At 43.5% G+C, this 19,586-nt stretch overlaps 1 protein-coding gene across 1 annotated transcript; it reads right to left on the reverse strand.

The window, feature by feature from the left end:
* Window positions 1-440: 440 nt before the first annotated feature.
* On the reverse strand, window positions 441-18,952 carry acin1a (apoptotic chromatin condensation inducer 1a). Its single transcript, XM_083928395.1, has 18 exons — window positions 18,809-18,952; window positions 16,520-16,585; window positions 16,246-16,357; window positions 16,082-16,137; window positions 12,774-15,878; window positions 12,278-12,433; window positions 12,035-12,120; window positions 8,268-8,325; window positions 6,188-6,227; window positions 5,775-5,917; window positions 5,478-5,621; window positions 5,158-5,353; window positions 3,880-4,025; window positions 3,115-3,222; window positions 2,896-3,003; window positions 2,509-2,809; window positions 1,883-1,983; window positions 441-1,760 (listed from the first exon to the last, which is right to left on the reverse strand). Exons 1-18 carry the CDS (start codon window positions 18,944-18,946, stop codon window positions 1,422-1,424), a joined length of 5,403 nt encoding a protein of 1,800 aa, XP_083784521.1. The 5' UTR covers window positions 18,947-18,952; the 3' UTR covers window positions 441-1,421.
* Between the last annotated feature and the right edge of the window lie 634 nt (window positions 18,953-19,586).

Genomic DNA, 19,586 nt, shown 5'->3' on the forward strand with positions numbered 1-19,586 from the left:
TGGTACCCAGGGAAAACCCTCCCAACTTGGAGGAAACCACAAGATTAGAGTTGGAGGTTAAATAAAAGAAAATGCCATTGTCATCACCTAGACATGGCCTTGGGGGAAAGGGGGTTTTCCAATATAGAGACAGAAGTTGCTGGCAGATCAGTGTATCGTTACTGTAGCATTCTGTTCCATTCTAGTCTTAGTTAACTCGACAGCATAAAGTCATTCCCCTCGTGTCAAAAAACCTTACTGACCTGGTCCACAATATGGTGTGACTGACACCTTGTGGACTCCAAGTGTAACCACAGATTTAACTGTGTGCGTAACTTGATCTGAACTACTCACAGTAACTAGTAAGAAGTTACTTTTTGCATTCCCAGGGCCAATGAAGAAATTGCAATAGAAATCCAATCAGCAGGGAGAATGGAAAAGAAACGTCACAGTAATTTCAAATTTCAATTTTTATTATTTGTACATTCACCACTGATAGGCGTACTCAAAGAAGAAATAAAAAACAAAACAAAAACAAAGCTTTGTACTAAAATGATAAAATAAAGATTAAAAAAACAATATTAAAACCATTGGTGAGAGAACTCATAATGCAACCTCCCCTCTTGGGCCTGTATTGACACTACAGGGTAAGAGAGCTGGAGGAAGAGAAGAGAGGAAGAAGAGAATCCATGATAAGAACATAATCCTAACTTGTGTCAGGTGTGACAGACATGGATTCTGCCCCACAGAGAATCATCTCATCTCTCAACTAAATAAAGGGAGGAACACTGCATTGCCTAGTAGTTGTTCCACACCTGTCCAAACGATACCCCAGAGCTGCCTTATTTAAAGACTTGATTTTGCGTATTCTTATCTGTCTGTACAAAATGCCAAACACACCTATTCCAATATTTTCAGATTTATGCAAGCCTCTGCACAGTGGGCAGAGTTTCTCTTTAGGCAGGACTGGCAAGGAGAGCCTTGGACTACATGCAGCAACAAAAGGATTCCTCATCCAGATTTCAGAGCTGTTAAAACACTGAGGCAACAACAATTGCAACAATCGATTGCAAATCATAATTGGCACCTACACTTTGGGGCAAATGGGGAACATTGGGGAAAATTATTAAAATTACCCAGCGTGCCACACTGCCAAACTGTCAAGACAAAAACTTAAGAGGCAAAGGTATGAAGAAAATAAATGAAACCTTGACAGAAGCGCAGCGTACAGCACTCTGGGAAACAACACTGCAAAGAAATCATGGTCCCCTTTAAGCATGACTGTATGTAAGTGTAGATGTGCTTTAAAAAAGGCGACAATTTGAGAGATGGTGGCGACATCAGTTGGTCCTCTGTTGGGTCTTAGTTGTAACAAAGTACATGTAGTGAAAGGCAAATGGAAGAGGGTGGTCTCTAGGACAGTTCCATCAGTTGATTGGCCATTAACGTCGCCTTTCTCGTGGGTCGCTGCGGCTGCGTGAGCGTCGCCCCCCGCCTGCCCCACGGCCCTCTGGCCTGCGGTAGCCATCCCTGCGTTTGTCGTTTTCCCTCTCCCTCTCCCTTTCCCTGTCCCTACCTCGGTCTCTGTCTCGGTCCCTCTCTCTCTCCCTTTCCTTCTCCTTCTCCCCCTCACTCCGCTCTGCAGTTGGGCCACCTGCAGCTTTCGTCCTCTCCTTGCGCTCCTCTTCCCTTTTTTTTTTCTCCTCCTCCTCATCTTGCTCCTTTCTCCGTTTCTCACGCTCCTTCATCCGTTCTGCTCTGGCAGCTTCCCGTTGAACAAACTACAATGAAGAGAATGCTTGGATTAAAACGTTAAATCTTTAAGTAAAGATCTGAATTATAGATATCTAGGCCATGCACTTGAAAGTTATGCAAGCAAAGAGCCTCCATAGCCATGTCTCACCTGTTCCTCTGTAAGGGGAAGCCAGTATATGCAAGGGGCTGCTTTAGTTTTGCGGAACAGATCATCAAGCAGCTTTGCAGGGGGATCCTCGGCTGTTTTCTCTGCCAAAAACATACACAACATTAGGGCTGTAACAACGGCAAAAGGTTGTATTCATTATCAGTTAAGCCTCAATTAGTCTTGCATTGCCAGACCCATTTCAACAGAGCTGTGTCAGTGCTCGAGAATGGTCTGGCATAGGGAAAATGCTCTGGCTTTTTGTCTTTCTTTAAACCAATCACAATCGTGTTGTGTGATGCTAAGCCCTGGATGCAGTGATGGTGCTCCAAAATAGATAGTGGAAGGCGAATGCCTACCATTCTGCAGGATTTATACCCACACTGCACATTCGGTAAACCAGACTATATCTCATTTAATTTTTGGGTTTAAAAAATGTCAGAAAATAGCTTAAGGTCTCACACTTTCCAAAAGCCCAGGGTGGCAGTCTAGTCTTACAATAGAGAAGGTGGCACCAATGAATATTTAGCAGTCTTGCTTGAAATGAAATTGTAGTTGTTTCAGCTCTACACACTATTATCCAAAGGTCAATTTTGCCTAATGTATGCCTACATGCCTGCATCTCTCACCTTTCTTCTCTGTCTTCTTCTCCTTGCTCTTTCCCCTCTCCTTGCGGCGTCTCTCTCTGGAGTGTGACCTCTGGAGACCTCCCTCCTTCTCTTCCTCGGGTTTCCCAAACTCTTTGACCTTGTCGCGATCCCACTCTCGCTCTGCTCTAGCCTTCTCTCGGCGCTCCATCTCACGCTCACGCTCCGCCCACTGGTCTCGCTCAGGGAGGAGAGAGGGCAGGCCAGACGCTCTACCACGACCGGAGCCAGGTTGCTCTGCTCCGGGTTTGTCACCTGCACCCAAGCCTTTGTGGAAGTCCAGCTACAAAGCAGAGATATGGTCAGGCTACGGATGGCTAGGTATTGTGGGTGTAAGAGAAAAACAGACTGATTACAATAAGGTCCTACCTCATCCTGCTGGCAGAAGTCTACACTAAGGACCTTGGGGTTGCTCTGAGGCCATTTCACTCCATGAAGAGCTGCCCGTGTAGCGGCTGCTTCCTCTGGGCTGCAGTACTAAACACAAAGAGAAGAAGATCGCTCCATGAGTCACAGAAGAACCTTCCACAGGCCAAAAGCAGTCTGGCTCAGTTATATCAGAGAAAACGCATGCTTGTTATAACTCACGGTGACGTAGCAGTGAGACTTGATTTTGTCGATCCAGAAGCCCTCCTCCACCATGGTGCCACTTCTGCTGAGTAGTTCTTTAAGCTGCCCCAGAGTGAACGGCCGCACCTAAACAAAATATTACAGAGTACTTATCAAAGAGACTGCTTTACACAATAAAAAACAGTGTATGCAACTATACCACGCATACATATTCAAATATATACTGGATATAGTTTAAGTCTACTTATGTAAAATATTCCTTTTTTTTAAAAAAAGATAGTGACAAGTGATTATGCATAATTATAATAGGTGATCCAGGAAAAACCTAATCAGTGCTGAACTGCATCTCCCTGCATTTCAAGAAAAATCTGTGGCATCATTTTAGATTATTATTAACATTAAACGCCCAAAAAACCTCAGACAATACTGTCCGTGTAGCCAAAGCCTGACACGTAGCATATGCCTCTGTGCCACAGAACCACTAAAAAGAACCACAATGTAATCCCTTGATTTCAGCGAACACAGGCAGTGTTGTTTATTCTGAATCAATTCTGCAACAGCATTCTTAAACTCTAAATTGAATAGTGTTATACCTTTGGAACATACATTGGGAATTAAGCTATTCCCATAGAAGAAGCTGGGTCAGTTTATAGTTATATGCCTGCAATTGTAGGCTCTACAACATTACCACGACACCACTTGGTTGCTTTTGCTGCTCTGATTATCAAGAAATGTTAATGAAAAAGAAGAGCTTGTAGTTGTTTTAGGACAGTGCTGTCTTACCAGGTTGCTGATGTGAACAATGCTGGAGACTTTGCCGCGAGGTGGCGAGGGTTGCCGGGCAGTGCGAACAGGGTCATCGATTGTGATGGAAACACCCGTTTTCTGCTGGCTGATGGAGCGACGAATGAGAGTGTCGCTGGGGGTCACTAGGATAAAGAAGAAAAAACAGTTAACACAGTGGCCCTCATTTATCAAACGAACGTACGGCAGAAAAACGTGCGTAACGTTCCTGGCAAACTTCGGCATTTATCAATTTGGACGTGAGTGGGAGCTATGATCAAATCTCACGTCTGGTCTGAGATCGTGTACGCATATTTGAGCCTGTGTATTTGCGGTGCAGCACAGCAAAATCTGGCTGAAAATAATTAACGAACTCAGCTTTCATTAAGCATAAGCAGTCACATATTAAGAACAGATCAAAACGGATTCTTAAAACGAATTAAAATAAATCGATTTTTTTATATTTCAAAACAGCTCGACTCCAGCCCCCTGCGACCCCGACAGGGACATGGTTGAAGATGAATGAATGAAAAGGAAAGCACACTGCAGAGCCAAAGTCATCTCCTCGGTTAGTGGCTACACTCTGTAAATTGCATTAAATCAAACAAGGTATCAGATGATTAACATCTTGGTATGGTTCTTTTAGACGACAAAGGTTATCCTCTTAACGGAATACCTAATAACCCCGCTGGCAAACCCCGCTACAGAGCAGGAGCGCAGGTTCAGCAGTGCGCACACACTCACAGGCGCAGACGGGTCACAGTGGAGCGCTGCTTCGGGTTCGCTGCCTCCGTTATTCTTTTCCATACAGCGTTTTAGTGGCCCCTTTTATTCCACTCTTAAGACTGACAAAAAACATATCTTTATTTTGCTCCATCTCGGATGTCAGGATGCCGATCAGTGTGTCAGAAAAGTTTATTTTCTTAACAGTGTTTCTTCTCTCCACATTTGACCTCAGTGGGCGAGGCCTCGAACCAGGAATATTTAAGGGCGTAACATGTTAATGACGATCGAATTCAGCCGCCGCATTTATCAAGGCCCTCTCATTCATACGCTGAGATTGGTCAGATGCGAATGTTTCATAAATCACACGTGTGTCCTGTCATACGACCAATTCTGCGCTCAGATCTGCGCCCGTTTTCACGCCAGATTGATAAATGAGGGCCAGTGTCTCTCTCTTGCCTGTTGTTTTAATTCATAATTAATGAATAAAATAATTAAGAAATGTGAAAGATGTTTCAATGATAGATGAAGACTATCTTGTGATGCATCCATTACCAGTGCTGATTTCTACATCATTGCTGGTATGTGATGGAGACTGGGTTTCTGTGGTTTCAGGAAATGAGGTGTTCATCTTCTCTTCATGCGCCCCGGTCCTCTCTATGTCTCCCTGGGAGTCGTCCACCTCTAACTCCTCATGTCTGCTCCTCTTGGCTTCTTTCTGTCCGTTCTCCTGGCTCTCTGAGTGCACCACCTGCAATACAGGAAAGGTGTCAACACAAGCAATTCTCAAGACATTCACGTAATCTTGGACTTTCACACTGAGAACACATCCTAACCTGTCAATCATGTAAAACAGTTAAGAGCTGTAGACCAACCTGTGTGACAGTGCGTCGGATCTGAAGGTCCTGGTCAGAGCACTCCCTCTCTTCATCCTCAGCTCCGGAGAGGACAGCTTCCTCTGGGTGCAGGTCCACTACTGCCTCCTGTCCGAGACACGGACGAATGTCTGGGATCAGAGACTGAGAGCAGAGAACAGAGATAATGCAAAAGATGAATGGGTCTGCTATAGTCACCACAGCGGACGGAGCTTATGCAAGTGCCACAATGTGCATCGATGCAAGAGCATTACTAGCAATCTCAATGTAATCTCAGTTTTACTATGCTGCAAATACCTTAAGTGAATCTGTAGTGATGCTGATGGAAGGTTTCTTGGCATTGACAGCCGTGCTGGAGCCCCACCTCCTCTTGCGACCGGCCGTGGCCCCGGAGTCCTGATCACCCTCTGCACTGCCAGTGCCTGGGGACGATTTACTGCCTGGTAAGACAAGAGATAAAAAACCTAATTGAATCCTCTGGCACAAGCGTACATGACATGACAAATCAATGTACACAACACTGTCTTCTGGTTTTATTTCTGAATTATGGATGATCATGCAATCCACATTTAAGGTTTATTCATGCTGGGTTCCCAAACTATAGGACTGATACAATGCACACATTATAAATAATGAAAAGCCAAACAAAACCAACACTAATGAGTTATATATGCTGGTGAAGAAGAGAGCAAGTCACAGGGTGCACTTACTGCTAATTGAGATCTTACGAGCTGAGAAGGCCTTTGGTGTCTGTAACACAAGAAGATAAAAACAACCCGATACATGGGAGAGGTGAGAGGCAGAAACCAAGTGGTCAAGGACAGGTTGGAAGAAAGGAGAAACAATAACAGGAAGGGGGACAAGTAGGGACTGAGAGTGAATGATAGGTACTGCTGTGCAGTCTTTTTCAATTCATGTCTACTGAATGGCAGCGACCTGTTTTAGTACTGTATTGGTAGTTGAGTGCATGCCATTCATAATAACTTGACAGTCTACACCTATAGATTCTCTAATATATCGTACTTTTGAAGAGTACACTGTAGTTTCAGTATATATCATACAAAGTAGTATCTGGTGGAAGTACTGAAGTTTAGACTCTTTGATTTAAAATGTGTCTGAATAGACATGCTAGCCCAAATTGGTTTCACATCAGTGAAAATCAACTAAGATGAAAGATAAGACAGAATTATATAATCATGTTGATTAAACAGCAGTGGCCACAAATAAGATACACATTTTTAAATGCTGCTTCTCCCAGCTAAGACTACACAGAGTATGACTGGATACTAAGCATTTTCAACATAACTATGAATTATAACATTAAGTAAACGTCTACTTATTCCCTGGTACCACTGACACCTGATCCTTACTGGTTTGGATATGGCCCAATCACGACTGCATGTACTGTATCTAGGCAACAAGGGTCCAATCAAAGGTGGCTGAGATGTTTGGATGGAAATCTGAAAGCGTGTTGGCTGGCAGGATGGAATCAATAGTTCGTGTGAGTAGGGACTTTGAAATGCTTTTGGCCAAAGCAGTCATCCTCAGGTGTTTTTGGCATAAGTCCATTTAAAAATGTGGCAGGCTCTTATAACAACAGCACGAAAGTCCAGTGAGTTGGGAGACCAGATGTTGGTTGATGTCAACAGTCACTGTGCACGCAAATCCCAAATTCTAATGTTAGTGTTTGCTTGTGTTTTGAGTGTCATAATGAGAGTCACAAAGTGGCAAAAATATGGAGATGGCTGTAGAAAGGATCCCAAACAATAAATCCTTCTTCAGTTCAAATAAAAACTGTCAAGCACAGCGTGTCCAGGTAAAAGCATAGGCCTCTTTGAAAACTTATTTAGTATCCAAGAAGGGTATTTGCTGGAGAATTCTGAATCCCATTCCAAGAGATTAACAAAATCCAAAAATGTCCTTTGCCAACCATGTTACAGTTCCCCATCATATTAAATGGCATGTCCACAACGCCCCACATTATTTGCAAGTGGGTTAAAAACGTCTCATAGTGAAACAATGAGAACTCCTCAGGTGTTGAGAGGGTTTCGCAGCAGCCTTGATATGAGCACACGTCCTCGCTTGTCTCATCTCAGTGTTGATTTTAGGGGTATGAGGCCTGATTAGTGGATAAGGACTAAGAGAGGTGGGCCACATTGACTAGCCAACCCCTTCTTTGAATCATCAGGTCCAATCAATAGCTCTTGCCAGCCATATCCATGAAAATGAGTCAGCCTTTGTTGCCAGGGGTGTCCCTCTGCAGTGCAGCCTTGGGGGCTTATCTGTGGCCAACTCTGGATTCTTGGGAACAGTGGAACAGGTGCAGAAGTAGCAGTAGCAGTAGTAGAAGTAGTAGTGGCAGAGGTAGTATGCAGGTACCAATAGGGGCAATGGAAGAGGCATGAGCACCTTTATAACAAAGCAATCATTTGGGGTTTAAACATCAGCCACAGTGAGAAAACACCCTTGCTGTTTCTGCCTATGACAGTGCCAACAAAGGTTTTACAAACAGCCATATTAAAAAATATATTACTTCCTACTCACATTCTACCACTTTTGAAAAGGGCTCATTAAGTCATCTAGTGGAAATATATTTCAAATGTGAAAAAAAGATTTGCAGCAAAGAATAAAGACATATAATCAAACTGCCTATACTGTAATGTATCCAGGTTAATAACAACTGCACTATAAAGATTGATCTCTAAAAGATCAAACGGGTCCCTCCATCTAAGTCCTCAGCTACCAGCAGCTCGAGGACCAAGATGATCCACGGTTCTTCAGGTGCCTTACCTCCTCGCTGGTCTCCGGAAGCTTCTCTGGCTCTGCCATGGTAGTCTCCTTCACCTGCCTGTGTGGTGTGAAACATACATACGAGAAGAAAAAGATGGAACAAAGCAGCGGAGCATTAGAGTGAGGGAAAAAAAAAAATGTTTTTCTTTAAATCATGCAATATAAATAAATGCATCAATAGCCAGGCTAAACAAATACAACACCATACACTCATAGTTTAATAGAAGCAATGAAACACACAAGATTTAAATTCCAATACCACTCAGATTTATGAACAATTAGAAAACGTGAGGCGATGCATATGCCCTCTCTAAATAATTACAGAAGGCCTTGGTATGTAGAGTAAACATTAGGGATAGGAATTGAGAACTGGTAACAAGTTGTGACCGGAACAAAAATTGTATGCCCCAGAGTTTATCAATTCCTTTTACCAATGCCGCCATCACGTTTTTCAGTTGCGTATCCCTAAATTATGGAGTAAAATGAATGCATCTACACGGCTAGAAACGGTCCAAAACATTAGCACCACGCAGGCAGGCTTAGCAGATTTTTCCTTTGAAAACCTTAATAAAGAAGAAATCTGTACAAATGTTCTCTTGTTTCATGTACACTGTATTTGGTATACACTGCTTTTTATCCACACTGAAATGTATCAGTAATCAAGTCAAGATGCCTTATTTGCATACACAAAAAAACCTAAATGCCATTTACCCAGTCCAGTCAGTGCAAATAGAGAATGTAAACAACAACAATAAATATATACCGTACAATAAAATAAGATAAAAATAGGATAAAAAATAGAATTAAATATGTGTACCTGTACATACATACATGGTAGTGATATGGAAATTGATAAACAAGCTGACCGATGAGCAGAATCAATACCAGCATTGGTGTCAACAAAACCTTATCAGTTCCCATCCCTAATAAACACAATCTGTATTTAAATCGGTTAAAAATGCAGAAGCAGTATGTTCCTTTAAATCTAATTAAACTACATTTTACTCATGCAGCCCTACACAAAATCTCGGCAGTGGAAGCTCCTCCACTGAGATACTCAAACAGCAGCCAGGTGCTGCTAAAAATAACCCCGCTGACCACCGTCACTGTCATTTCACATGCTCTCAATCCCTCCAAAAAGCACTGAGCCGAGGAGGCGTGCAGACCCGCCGCAGTCCGGGTCCGTCCAGACCCAGGTCCGGACCGACCCAAACAATCAATGACTGTCACACAATACCTGACAAACGAGCGCGCGCCTCACGTTCTCATGCCATTCTCATGCGCGCACACGTCCACTCGTTCCGACAACAAATTCACGTGTGGGGAGGGGGAGAGAAACCAGCGGTGCACGGTTAGAAACGCAGCACACAGGCTGCGACTGTTGCTGGAAAACGACTGCGCCGCAGCGACACACCTCTCCCCCGCCCCTACCTCCCTTTCACCGGAGACTTCTCCCACTGCATTCATGTCCACGCCGGCGGGCGACCAAAACCCGCGGCGGACAAACCCTCGCCTGCTGTTTAGCCGAGCCGCTGTGTAGAAAACCATCGGCGGCTAAAGCCATCACCGGAGCACAGCCATGTTGCAACGAATGAAAAAAAAAAGAATATCTCGTGTATAAAAAAAATAAAAAAGGACCCGCATCTTCTCAGCCACACCGGCGTCAAGGCAGGCTCACCAATCGCCTGATGGGAAAGTCAATACCCTTACAGACGTTTGTCAACATACAAACAGCAGCCACATTATTTATGAAATAATGTAAAAATGCGACTTCAGTCAGAGGAAACGTTGACAGCCTTGCTCAGAATAAAAAAAGCCTAGCACTGATTTCAATGTTTACCATATCACACCTGCACCAGAGGTGTCCACTGGAGATGAGGGCTGGTGGCTGTTAAAGGGAAGCCTCCTAAGGAAAATATGCTAAATGCCAAAAGCCGATGGGAAAACTGCACATGAATACTAACCTGACTCCTCCAGATGGAGTGATTGGCATTATTTTTTATTTACTAAGCATATCCATCTTGGAACTCTCTGTTGGAGCTATTTTGGGAATAGGCGGAAATACTGGTTGCTGATTGGATAAATCATCTGTCCATCAACCCCATATATTGTGATAGACAGGCCAAGTCAACCAATCACATCAACACAGCGTATGACGTACTAACAGAGCACTGAGGCAAAGTGAACAACATGTCTTAAAGGATAATTTCCGTTTTACAGATAAAAAGGCACAGTTTCAGATGCCCGGTCCAAGAGAAGAAAGCGTTAGCGAGAGGCTGGCTCGATAGCTGCGCTCATCTCCGCCATATCGTTTACACTGAACAGTCGCTTCTCACTGCGTCACGCTTCAAACCCCCTCAAAACCAACGCTGATCGGTTCGGTCGTTGTATATCAGCAACATTTATTTTAAGCAGTCTTTTTCAAAACCATTTAATCTTACCTTTTGTTGACGTTTCCAGTGCAAACGGTGACATTTCTCTTGTGAGTTCTTAGTGTAAATATGAATTGATTACTAACAGGAAAGTGTACTGAAATGTATTTAACAATCATGTCAGAGCATAATGAAACAACAGTTCCCTTAGCTTGAACAAACCATTAAGAACAACCAGGTGTGTACATATATTCACGGTAGGTGTGAAAATTCTGTGAACCAAATTGCTTGACAAAACTAAACCACCTTTTGTAAAATTGTTTCAAAGCATTTTTATCAAAAAAGCAGAATCCCTATTGACTTTAAACATCTGTAGTACTGATGAAAACATACTTATATTATATTCCATTTCGGCCAATATTCCCCCCTAAATCCTACAAACGGCTCCTTTAACGATGCAAGACAGACAAAATATGATGATAATAATAATAATACTACAACATATCTACAATCGTCCTGTGCGGTACTAAACCCCAGATGTGGTGACGGTGCCCTTTCAACAAACATAGCAGAGATAAAAGAAGGAAAGAAAATCTACAAATAAAATAAAATAAAGACATGTTGATACAAGAAAGCCATTTATCAAATGACATTTAAAAGAGCACCACAAAATGATGATGATGGTGGTAAGTAGAATATGGTAAGAACGTTTAAAAATATGAGAAACCACGTCTGTCTGTGTCTGCCCTCTGTTGCCAGACTGTGTTCACTCAGTCTGTACGTGGTGAATGACTAGACAACCTATTCACTACCCGCAGACTTATGCTACGTTCACACTGCGGGTCTTAACGCACAATTCCAATTTATTGCTCAAATCCAATTTTTTGTTTGGCCGTTCACATTACGTCTTTAAATGTGGCCTGTCTACGGATTGCTGTGTGAACACTTTACGCTCCTGAAGTGACCCGCATGCACAGTTGATCATTGATGACATCATACCACAACCACGTTTACAGAAGCGAACATGGCAAGGGCAGATGGGGTTGTAGGACTTTATGGCTTAATGCTAAAAACAGTGTGTGGCGGCAGCCTGCAAATTTAATAAAAACATCACTATGCCTCCACTGGCCGCCTCTTTCACAGCTGTCCTCCATTTTTTGTTTGTTTTGATTTTAATATATCAATCAACTTCATTAGTCATCCATTTACAAAACAGTGCAGCGCGTGTCAGAATGACGTCAAAGTCACATTAAATGCGACCTGGCTGTTCAGATTGCGGTCGCATTAAAAAAAATGGATTCAGCTCACAGTGTTGTAAGGACAGATTCATTCACCTGTGTGTGTAAATCTGTAAGTACAGGATGTTTTTCATAAGACCAAAACTTAAAAGCAGACCTTTGTTTGTCCGTTTCCTCATCTCCCTCGGTGTCTTTTCTCTTCCTTTGCGACTCCTCTCTGGTTGGTGCTTCAATTAATGACTTCTGGGAATTTAAAAGGGCGGGAAATGGAAAAGATGTGAAATAATGTTTTGTCAAAGTTTCGGTTGAATTAGATAAATTTGTCTGTAGCACAACATACTTTTTCGATCAATTTATTTTATTAAGAATTAAGATGTGTGTTAACTTCTGAGCAACTGACCTTGGTGTGACTGTCTCCATCAGCAGTTGTGTTACTCTTTTCTACAGAAATCGCTCTTTTGTAAGGAGAGGCTTTTGGAGTTTCCTTTACACCCTCAGCCTGAGCCTTTAGTGTCACCCTGTCGTGTGGTGAGGAATCTCTTCCAGGTTTTCCTTCCTAAAGGAGGCAGCACAGAAACATTTTAAACACTGAGAACAGGTACAAAACATGCTACAACAACACACAGAGGGATTACTGGTGTTGTACCCAAATGAATAAATTACAAACTTCTCTTACAAACCACTTCACATGTGTATGGCTGTAATTCTACATTCTCTACACTGTACTGCTAAACCCTCCTTTAACTAGGAAAACTAGATCAAAATAGCTTTCTGTGTCATTCTTCACTACTTCGCCGTCATTTTGACTGTTTATCCGTTTACAAATCCTAATTTTCCTCAGTGAAGAAAGTTCCAAGAAGTCAGGGACAGAGAGATGTTTCTTTTAGACAACTTACCCTTCTACTTCTTGAAGTGGAGCAGGTTTTCTCTTGGGAGGATGTGGATGAGCTAGAGGATGCAGATGATGACCCAGAGTCCGATTCTGAGGAAGAGGAATCATTAGATGAGGATCTTTGTCTTGCTTGTTTTTCTTCCTTCTTTGTATCTCTTCCCCTCTGCTGCACAGTATCCACTGGGTTTGCTTTTTTGGCGGATTCCTTGGCAGCCTGGTCAGATTTCACTAAATCTGCTTTTTCTTTGTCCTCTGATGCGGAGCTTGTGCCACCTTCTTTTTTGGGGCTCGGGACCAGTGTGGTACCAACAATGGTCTTCTCAGGCTGGGCCTCCACAGATCCTGGGGTCCTGGCAACAGCCTCCTGTTTCAGCCGCATTTGTGTGTCTTCCTGTTTAGTGGAGGACCGCGGCCCTGCCTGCGGCTGTTCCTCGACATCTGTGACGGAGGAGACAGCCCAAGGCTGGAGGGTATCAGAGAAGTTACGGGGGCGCTTGATGACCATGGAAGGAGAGGACTGGAGCTGAATTGGGGAGTCCCTTAAGAACCGGAACTTCTTGAATGAGGACTGAGGCGACATGGATGCAATGGATTCTGCTGCATCACTCTGGGACACTGGAGCGTGGACACCTTCCTGCTCTCCCGCCTCTGTCGATGACTTTTTACCTGGTCCTGTGGAGAGGGGGGGAGGAGTGGGCAGGGGGGTGAGACCAATCTCACGGCCACGTTTGGATGGAGGGAGATGACTCTCCCTCTCCTTTTCAGCCACCCTAGCTCTCTCTTTCTCCTGTTCCAGGGCCCTCTCCTGCTCCTCTTTTTCTCTCTGCATGGCTTTCTCCTTCTCTAACCTTTCACGTTCGAGAGCCCTCTCTTTCTCCTTCCTCTCCTTCTCCATGGCTTTCTCCCTTTCAAGTTTCTCCTGCTCTAGAGCTTTCTCCCTCTCCAGCCTCTCCTTCTCAGCTCTTTCCTTCTCCTTCCTCTCCTGTTCCAGAGCTGCCTCTCTGTCCAATCTCTCCTTCTCCTCCCTCTCTCGTTGCAAGGCTTTTTCCTTCTCTATCCTTTCTTGCTCCAGTGCTTTCTCCCTTTCAATTCTCACCTTTTCCTTCCTCTCAAGCTCTCTAAGTTGTTCTAGGGCTCTCTCCTGCTCTAGCCTCTCTTGCTCCACAGCTTTTTCTTTTTCTATTCGTTCTTGCTCCAAGGCCTTTTCTATTCTTTCTTGCTCTAGAGCTCTTTCTTTTTCTTTTCTCTCTCGCTCCAAGGCTTTCTCTCTCTCTAGTCTCTCTTGTTCTAGTCTCTCTCGCTCCAAGGCTTTCTCTCTCTCTAGTCTCTCTCGCTCCAGGGCTTTCTCTCTCTCTAGTCTCTCTTGTTCTAGTCTCTCTCGCTCCAAGGCTTTCTCTCTCTCTAGTCTCTCTCGCTCCAGGGTTTTCTCTCTCTCTAGTCTTTCTCGTTCTAGTCTCTCTCGCTCCAAGGCTTTCTCTCTCTCTAGTCTTTCTTGTTCTTGTCTCTCTCGCTCCAAGGCTTTCTCTCTCTCTATTCTCTCTCGTTCTAGTCTCTCTTGCTCCAAGGCTTTTGCTCTCTCTCGTTCTAGCCTCTCTTGCTCCAAAGCCTTCTCTCTCTCTAGTCTCTCCTTCTCCAAGGCTCGCTCTCTCTCTAGTCTCTCCTGCTCTAAGACTTTCTCTCGCTCTAACCTTTCCCTTTCCAACCTTTCCTGCTCCAAAGCCTTTTCTCTCTCAATCCTCTCCTTCTCCTTTATCTCAGCCTCCAGAGCTCTTTCCCTCTGTAGCCTCTCTTGCTCAAGAGCCCTCTCTCTCTCCCTCCTTTCTTGCTCCAAGACCATGGCTCTTTCAAGCTCCCTCGCTCTCTCCATCTCTTCCCTCTCCTTTTCTCTCTGCAGACGTTCTTGCTCCAGAGCCCTCTGTCTTTCAAGCTCCTTCTGCCTTTCGAGCTCCAGGGCCCTCTCTCGCTCTTCCCTCTCTTTAGCCAAAGCTAATTCCCTCTCCTGCCTCTCTCGTTCTAGAGCAAGTTCTCTCTCCCGCTGCAATGCCTTTTCTCGTTCTTCTCTTTCTAAGGCCTGCTGTCGTTCAATTCTCTCTTTCTCCAGAACTCTCTCCCTTTCCTCTCTCTCCAGCGCAAGAGCTTTTTCCCGCTCTTCCTTTATTGCTTGTTCTTGCTCAAGTTGTCTCTGCTTCTCTTGCCTTTCCAGCTCAAGGGCCTTTTCTCTTTCTATCTCAGAGTCCCTCTCTCTGACCCTCTCTTCTGTTGCAGTGGCCTTGAGCACACTCACAGGTACTTGAATATTGGCCAAATGTCCTCCTGTGATACCCTGGTTGGTGCCTGGAATCGTGGGAAATGACACATTGCCCGCAGTATTGGCTGTGTGAGCGATGGCAGATACCAGACCCTCTATAGGCCCTCTGCCTGGAAATGATGTTGCCGTAGAACTGCTGTCCTGTATTCCACCTTCTCCACCGCCGCGGTGCCAACCTGCTCCAGAGAAAGCGCCTTCTGACTCCATTTTACGTGCCAGAAGGGTCAGCGGGCCTGGCTTGCGCTCAGCATGTCCACTCCTCTGTGGCTCTGGGCTGCTACTGCGGCTGCCACTGCTGGAGGACCCAGAGCTGGAAGTGCTGGATGAGCGCCTAGCTGGGGCTACGTCTGGACTAGGGGGGCTCTGTTTAGGGGTGTCAGGTAAGGGGAATGATAACTCTGGAGGTGGAGATGGAGGAGGTGTTGGCTGGCGGAGTTGAGGGGACAAAAGGGATGGCATGTGCTGCTGCGGGGGTTGACAGGAAGCTCCAGACCTCTCTCTGGACGTGGGCGCCCTGGCTGGCTCTCTGTGGCTTCTCCTCCGAGCACCGCTTTCCCAATCATCATCGTCACCATCCTCCTCGCCATCCTCACTATCGTCATCGTCGCTGTCAGCAGCAACATCGTTGGAGGCAAATCCCTTCTCCGGCAGGTGTTCACCACCAGGAACGCGCACGGCCACAGAGCCAGAAGCAGCCTCCTGGTTCCTATTAGCCTCTCCCTCATTGACTGCACCAAACAATCCCTCTCCACTAGAGGGGCCAGGTGGCTTATGCTGCTCAGCCAATGCTGCTGTGGCCTCCTGATGAGGACAGAAAAGGGGGATGAGGCCTAATTTGTCTTAATAATATGTTAATTTTCTTCCATGTAAAAGATCTGCCACAATTCTACCCAGCAAGTTCCTTTCAAATGTGAAAAATATGTTGGAGTACAGATAATCGACAGACAAAAAGATTAGAGGATATGACCAATTGCAATAGGTAAGAAAAGAAAATTATGTCTGACCTGGGCTTGAGGGGGGCACGATGTACTGTTATTAACATCTGTGTGGTCCTCTTGCTCTGTTTACAAAAGATAAATACATAACATCACAAAAACGTTTCACATAATGACCTGAAATATAAAGAGTCACTTAATTAGTTGCAGGAGAGGCTCCTAACAACACTTACCATTTGTGTCATATGCTTCGCGAGCCTCTCTTTCCAGCCGCTGCCTCAGGAGCTCCTGTTGTTTAGCCAGATATTGCTTGATAAAGCTGTTTTGGCTCATTTCCTCACCAATCTAAATACAGAGACCATTAAAATAGGGTTCAAGCCTTCAAGGCCACTTGCACATACTTGTTTGCAGACATTCATGAGAATTGTGAAATGCACATTATTTCATTTATTGTGAAGAGGTTTCAGCCGTTGAGTTCAAAACAAAAGCGTCCTTGAGGCACTTTACCTGTGAGTTTGGCTGCAGTCCGACGTGAGCGGTGGAGGTCCTCTGCAGATTCTCCAGCATGAGGGCCTGTAATTGAGACAACAACAGTTTTATTGATTTAATGTAAATAACAAGCAGGTGTTCTTCCAGAGTTGTTAGAGTTGGTACTGGTGCTTTTGTACATAACTATATGGGTAATTTATAACAATCTAGTTAATGTGTAACCATTCTTTCAATTATGAATGCCAATATCTCCATCCTTTACGAACTATTATGACTCTGTGCCTTGGCATACCATCAACTTGGATGGGACAAACATAAATCTGCATTACTGCCTTTTCTTCTTAATATTTTTTTCAGTTTGGAGAATGTTACCGGACACAGCGCACAGTAGAGAGCAACAGGAGAAAGAAGAGGATGACAAATAAAGTAAGTAAGATGGAAAGAGTCATACGGGTCAATCAGACGTAGCATTGAAACTCAGACTGTTGTGGAAAGAGGACCAGAGTGATAATGAATGATGTGGGCAGACCTAACTTGGTTTACATTTTTACAAATCTTTAATTAAACACTTTGTTGCTATCATTAATCTCGGTCCTCACAGTGAGCCATGCTGCATCGATACCACTCTGCTGGTTGTATTATTTCATTCATCAAACAAAATTAATTTGCGAAATGTAATGTTTAATGATGTTATAATCTTATTGGGCAGTGATAAAAAGTAAAGAAAACACAACAAAACGACATTTAAATGAGGTTATAAGTATAATCGTGTTAGCAAAATGTCCGCGATTCAAGAGGGTGTCGGTGCAGGTAGGTGCACACAGGTAACAGGCAATGTAGAAACAAGGGAAATTATTGTGCAAAGGTTTTAATACAAAGATGGGAAAGGGTTGTTACTCTGACTCTTTCCAATCTTTGTATTGAAACTGTTGCACAAAAATTTCCCTCGGGATAAATAAAGCTTCTTGAATCTTGAAAATTTGTTATACGTGTTAATAACTAAACGACACATTTCACATGTGAGATAATGGTGACATAGCGTTACATTGGGATTGTAAGCGCTTAACATGGAATAGCAAAATGTAAACACCAGTTGCTGCTGTCATGCCACAATTCAGCTGACAAATGCTGGTTACCGGCTTAAGTTACCCGTTGCAAAAATGAAATAATGCACCAACTTCCATGGCGACGTGAATTAAGTTCAATAACCTACCAGCCCTAATGTAAACAAACTGGCTCATCCAGGACCTATGCAGCCCATGGACCTGGGATACATATTAGGGCAAAACTATTGCTAAATTTGGCGGAAAAACCTGACTAAATCTGTCAGTTTAGAAACCTTGCAGTAATGTTAAATAAACATGCAGACTACCATGATGTGAAGTTAACCTCCAGGCTAAGCTCATGTACACACCTTGATTGCAGATTGCAGGGTTCCTACACCTTTTCCAAAATCAAATTCAAGCACTTTTCAAGTCGCATTTTCATGCTTTTCCAGCACCATATAGCTCTGGTAAACTACATGTTTGCACACAGTACATACAGTGCATTCAGTTAACGTATTGTTGCTCTTGCTCATCACATAAAATTAGATGTTAGTGTCCTATAAACAACCGAGATGCTGTTTAACTGTACAGAAATATAATCACCAACTATTTTGATAATTTGTTAATCATCAAGAGTACATTTTCATGCAAACACATCAGAAAATGCTGTTTTTAATCTCTCAAATATCTCCTTTCTATGTTATATTCAGTATGTCGTCCCAATTAACATACAATCCAAGCTGTTTTCAATCACTTTATTCAAAACCCAATGCCCTTTATTTAAACCTTGAAAACACCACAATAAGAATCCAAGTGTTCACATGGATTTCCAGCACCTTTGGGAACCGAACCCTGTGCTCGGAGAACCGAAACCGTTAACGGGTAACGGGAAAGCAGCAGAACCAGGCCACCACCACCACCACCGCTACAGTCACACAGCGTTAGCCAGGCGAGCTAACGGTGCTAACAGGACAACATCACCCCCGAAAACACACTTTGGAATCAGCGACTAAGTTGATTGAACTCCCGGTATTCCTATTTTTGCGGGGCGAACACACCGCTCAACCTCGTACGGTTCGCAAAAAGGCGCATTTCATAGCGGATCGACGGCGGTTCACCTCCATAACTCTACTACGCTGCTCGGCAGTAACGGCGCTCGGTTGTCGGCCCTCGAGAGAAACATCAGCCCGTCTCCTCGTTAAACGCTAGCTCGAAACGCAAACCGTGGTGGTTCTCCTCGTTTTTCAGCAGCAGAACTCACCCCTTTGAGTCTTTTAATGAGCGCATTCTTTTGACCACTTTTCGACAGTCCCCTCTCCTCGAGAGCGGCTTTTAAATCGGCTACTCGAAGGGACTGGAGCGGTCTCCCGTCCAGCGTTACGTCTTCGAGGTCCGCCATTTTCCCTTCCTCTAACTCGGTTCCCAGCTCCAGAGACTCCGAGCCACGCCCTCCTCCACCCGCGTCATCAGCGACGACTTCCCTCTAATCGAATATTACTTAAAAAAATAATTAAAAAAATAAAATTTTACTTTAAAAAAAGAAAAAGAAAAAGAAAATTTAACTTAACTTAACTAACTTAAAGAAATAAATAAAATAATTACTTTATACCTATTCTTACTTTATTTATTGTATTTTTTTCTCTTTCTCTATGCCTTTGTATCTTATTAAGTATTCTTATGTAATGTCATTATAATTTAATCTATATTGTTTTTTGAAAGGAAAACTAATTTACTTTACACACATATATTGTTGTCAAGTATGATGCCACACTTTTCTGTTTGTATTATATTTGTTTAAACTGCAAATAAAGAATTAAAAAAATATATCAAATATTACTTTTTTTAAAAAATGTATTTATTTATTTATTTATTATTATTATTATTATTTTTATTCTTTATTTGCAATTTGAACGAATATAGTTCAACCAGAACAGTATGGCATCATACTTGACAAAGATAGATATGTGTGTAAAGACAAAGTCAGTTATCCTTTCAGAAAACAAATTCACATTAAATTATAATGACATTACACAAGAATA

This window comes from Echiichthys vipera (assembly GCF_963691815.1).
Source record: "Echiichthys vipera genome assembly, chromosome: 15".
Classification (NCBI taxonomy): domain Eukaryota; kingdom Metazoa; phylum Chordata; class Actinopteri; order Perciformes; family Trachinidae; genus Echiichthys; species Echiichthys vipera.